Source organism: Musca vetustissima, unplaced genomic scaffold (assembly GCF_032173495.1).
Source record: "Musca vetustissima isolate MV318-11 ecotype Yass unplaced genomic scaffold, APGP_CSIRO_Mvet_v1 utg11550, whole genome shotgun sequence".
NCBI lineage: Eukaryota > Metazoa > Arthropoda > Insecta > Diptera > Muscidae > Musca > Musca vetustissima.
In genome coordinates, this window is record NW_026876223.1 from 47,626 (window position 1) to 52,044 (window position 4,419).

The following is a 4,419-nucleotide window of genomic DNA, read 5'->3' on the forward strand; positions in this document are numbered from 1 at the left end:
AAATTTCGTGCAAATCGAAAAATATATAGTGACTTTGGTACACAATTTACCTTAAATCGGAGGAAAATATATGTGAGATCTATATCTAAATCTGAACCGATTTTCAGGAAACTTAACACACATCATTCAAGAACCTCAAAATACCGAAAATTAGGGGGTACCCTTATATGGGGGCTACCAGAAAAAATTGACCAATATTTATAATTTATAGTGGAGAGATGTGCTACCTAATAAGAACTCGACTTACTAAATTACAGTCAATTCGGTCGAAAAATACGATCAGAACCCCCAAAATACCAAAAATTTGGGGGTACCGTTATATGGGGACTACCAGAAAAACTGGACCTATATTTATAATTTTTCGTGGAGTAGTTTGGTACCCAATAAGAACCCGATGTTCAAAATTTCACAGAATTCAGTTATAAAACGAGCTCAAGAACCCGAAAATACCGAAAATTGGGGGTACCCTTATATGGGGGCTCTCCGAAAAAATGGACCTTTATTTATAATATTTGGTATGGAGATTTGCTACCCAATAATAACTCAAAGTACCAAATTTCAGCGGATCATAAATGCGACCTGTACTTTGTTAACAAAAATACATGGACGGACGGACATGCATAAATCGACTCAGAAAGTGATTCTATGCATATTCCCAAAAGGAACCATGGGTCTATCTCGATTATTTTTGCCTGTTACAAACATATGCACAAAGACATAATACCCTGTACCACAGTGTGGTGAAGAGTATAAAAACTATCAATATTGGTCCATAGTTTTGGGGCTATCATAGAACGGGCTCCGCTTTATTCGGTATTTTGGAGACTTGATCAAATTTTTCAACCGTATTGATTGTTACTTTATTATTTTGGGTTCTCATGGGAAGTCAAATATTAATATTGGTCTATTTGTTGGTATATAGCCCATAAATTAATTACAATTATATTTTCGGTATTTTGAAGGCCCATTGAAGTGGCTGCAATTTAATAGAAATGTTGCCATTCATTTTCGATGAAGCCTTATCTACTGACATAACCTCCGTAACCCCAGACGGATGGGACCCATTTTCGTCATTCCGAATTTCTGGAACGTTTAAATATATGTTTATGATTTTTGGAAAGGCCCCGCTTAATTTTCGGTACGTTGATGCTCCTGGACCAGTCATCAAAATTGTGTGAATGTATCCCAAATAAATACCAGATTATTTACGATCAAACATTCCGCCGGCGAAAGATTATTTTTGTAGTTCATATTTTGACAATGTTTGAAATTCTCCTACATGTGTAAGCGAATTCCACTATATCATCCCCATAACAAAATTACGAAGTAATGTGCAATGCAAAGCACAGCAGATCGTTTTTTTTTTCAATAAAAAACAAAATCATTTCCGTTTTGAACATTTTATTTTTTTATTTTTATTTTATAAAAATTTTCTTAATAAAAACAAATATTTGTTTGTAATATAAACCATTATCCCAAAAGAATAAAAAAGTCTTACGGCTAAATATTATCTTAAAACTAAATTTCCAATAAGTCGTAGTTTTTTTGTGTCTTCCTTTAAAAAATAATATTAAAAAATAACCTAACCTCTAAACTTGGTATACAATTTGGTTTGTTTGTTTTGCTTTGGATAACTAACTTCTTTGTTGTTGTGATATATACAAATATTTATGAAACTAAAATTAAAAACTAATAAAAATTATTACATTTACAACACTTCCGATTTGGGTGTGTGGGCCTCCCACCAATCAATGCTTTCGATCATTGACTCATCAGACATGACATTGACATTTTGGGCCACATCCAGAAGATCTTCATCGAATTCTTTTTTCAATTGCATTAGGCCGGGATAGAAGTTGTTTTGATTGTTGTTGGTGTTGTGGAAAAATGGTGGTAATTGTTGGGAATTTGGGGTTTGCCTCTCCAAGGGCGGTGACATGGCCATTGGGTGGGATGGAGCTGCCATATACAGTTGTTGTTGTTGTTGATGGCCGTGTGGTGATCTCTGTTGATTTTGATAGATAATTGTTGGCTCTTCATATTCCTGTTTAATTAACTGTGTCTCCATTGAGACCCTTGTTGGGTTAACGGCACACGTTTGCCGTAAGTCATGCATTTCTTGGTGCTGTTGCTGTTCCGCGGAGTTGGCAGGTGTTGCCCTTTGTAATATCGCTTGATTTCCATTATTAACTGCACTTTCAGCTGTACTGGGGGTTGTTGTTGCTGTTGTTAACATGTTATTCATTTGGTGGTGTTGTTGCTGTTGAAGTTGGTGTTGTGGCACGGGCGATATTCTTGAAGATGATGGTGAAGAAGTCGATAACAAACTTACTGAACCCTTTGTATTTGTTAGGGAAGACGAAACAGGTGCTGCTTCCGTTCTGTCCAGGTTAATGTGCGGCCTAATTGTTGTTGGCGACGAAGAAGACGTATTGGCATCAGCTGTAACGTGTGCCCCCGCTGTTGTTGTTGCTGTCGGTGATGACGTATTCGATGTTGTGACCAATGGTGACGACGCTGGACTGTTGCAATTAGTGTCAATTAAGGCCTGGAAATGTTCTTCATCAACGGTGGAGGAAGGGGGAGAGGCCGCATTACCAACAAATATGTCTGGGGTCAATAATTGATAGGTATTTGTCCCTGGAATTCTGATGTACTGCAGGCCATTCAACGAGGTGATATTCGGTAGGCTATCCATTTGTGTTGGTGGACTGTGGCAGTGTGGTGGCAGAGATGAAGCTGTAGGAGGTTGTGGTTGGTTAGTGTTGGTCATTGGTGTTGTGGGTTGATGGACAAAATATTCCTCGGAATCGTAGTGGCTCAGCGAGTCATCATAATGTTCATCCATACTGGGTGAATAGGCATCGAATTCATCTTTAATCATGGAAAAGCTATCATCACCACTGGAAGAGGTGGAGTTGAGGGCAGCTCCCGCCGGGAAATCAAAACCTAAGAGGCGTTCCAAGGATCTAATGTACTCCACGGCCATGCGTAGCGTTTCCACTTTACTTAACTTCTTGCCATTATTTTTACATGTACTTTGTGCCTCGAATGCCTCGGCTACCTCCTCCGGGATACGTTCCCGCAGAGCGGCAAAACCATTGTTAACCTGCTTCACACGATTACGTTCACGGGCATTGCGGCGTGCCACAGCCTGGGGTAAAGGTAGACCTTTTCTTCCTGGGGTACCGGGAATTTTAATGGGTAATCCATTGGGTGGAAGTGGGGAACCTTTGGCCATGGCGGCGGCATTTTCCTTGGCAGCCTTTTTCGCCAATCTCAGGGCAGTCCTCTCCTCCTTGCTTAATTTGGGTTTTTTGCTAGCCCCGGGAGAGGTTTTCTTATCTTTACGTGCAGTTCCACAGGATTTGTTTTCATCATTAGAATTGTTGTTGTTATTATTATTTTCACTCAAAGGCCTTTTTCGAGGATTACAACTCAAATTGAGGGAATTAACATTCCCTGCTCCATTCACCGTTCCAATCATACCAAAATCTTTAATTTTCCTTACAATGGCATTTGGATTACCCTGGGCAATATTCAGGGCATTAGAATTATTTTCACTTAGAACATTTTGCACTGTGATTTTGTTGAAAGTTTTATTCGTATTTCCCGCCATGGTCAATGGGGAATTGTTGGACTGCATTGCTGATCCTTGCTGTGAGTTATTGTTGTTGCTGTTGTTATTCATTTTCATGGTTAATCCTGGTGGCAAATTATAATTCAATACACCCAAGGTGGCCATGGAATGGAAGGCGAAGCTTTTCATTAAAAAGCTTCGTCGATGAGGAAGGGGATTTGTAAATAGTTTTTCTTGAATTGGAAATCGTCTCCAAAAATTTTCCCGCTTCACGATGTTGTCACTTGAAGCTCTGCCGTTAAACTGACTGCTGGTGTGTCATGTAATTTTACAGGAGTTTTCTTTTCAAAGGAAAATAGCTATGACTTGCTAGCTCGATGTCTGTCTGTCGGACGTTTGGTTCTATAGCAGCTGCGTTTTTATGGTGTGTCGCGTGCCCGATGTCTCGTAATGAAATGTCATGGGGCGTCTCTTGCAACAAACGTCCTACCAACGGAAATGACTTCAGAATGTTGTATATCAGACTGGCTGGCTGAATGACTGACTGATGGTTGTGGATGGCAATAACCAAAACAATGAAGCGAAACAACAGCAGCAGAGGCAGGCGGCAGCGGTGGCGACAGAGCCACTGCAACAACAAAATTCCCTACTCTCCAAAAAGCATACCTTTTGTGTAATATATCAATTGTTTTGAGGCACAGGGCGCAGTCGCACAGCCACAATGCCGAGCTAGCCGCAGCAGCAGCATTCAACTATTCAACCAAAAACGGCAAAAACACCACTTCATTCTTATTGTCTACTCTCAGCTTGGTATTAAATCCAACTCTCCTCTTCCCCTA

At 40.0% G+C, this 4,419-nt stretch overlaps 1 protein-coding gene across 1 annotated transcript; it reads right to left on the minus strand.

Annotated features, from left to right (window-relative positions):
- Positions 1-1,684: 1,684 nt before the first annotated feature.
- Positions 1,685-3,793, minus strand: LOC133338790 (achaete-scute complex protein T8-like). The gene has a single exon (XM_061546897.1). The coding sequence runs from the start codon at positions 3,767-3,769 to the stop codon at positions 1,709-1,711; it is 2,061 nt and encodes a 686-aa protein (XP_061402881.1). The 5' UTR covers positions 3,770-3,793; the 3' UTR covers positions 1,685-1,708.
- Positions 3,794-4,419: the final 626 nt, after the last annotated feature.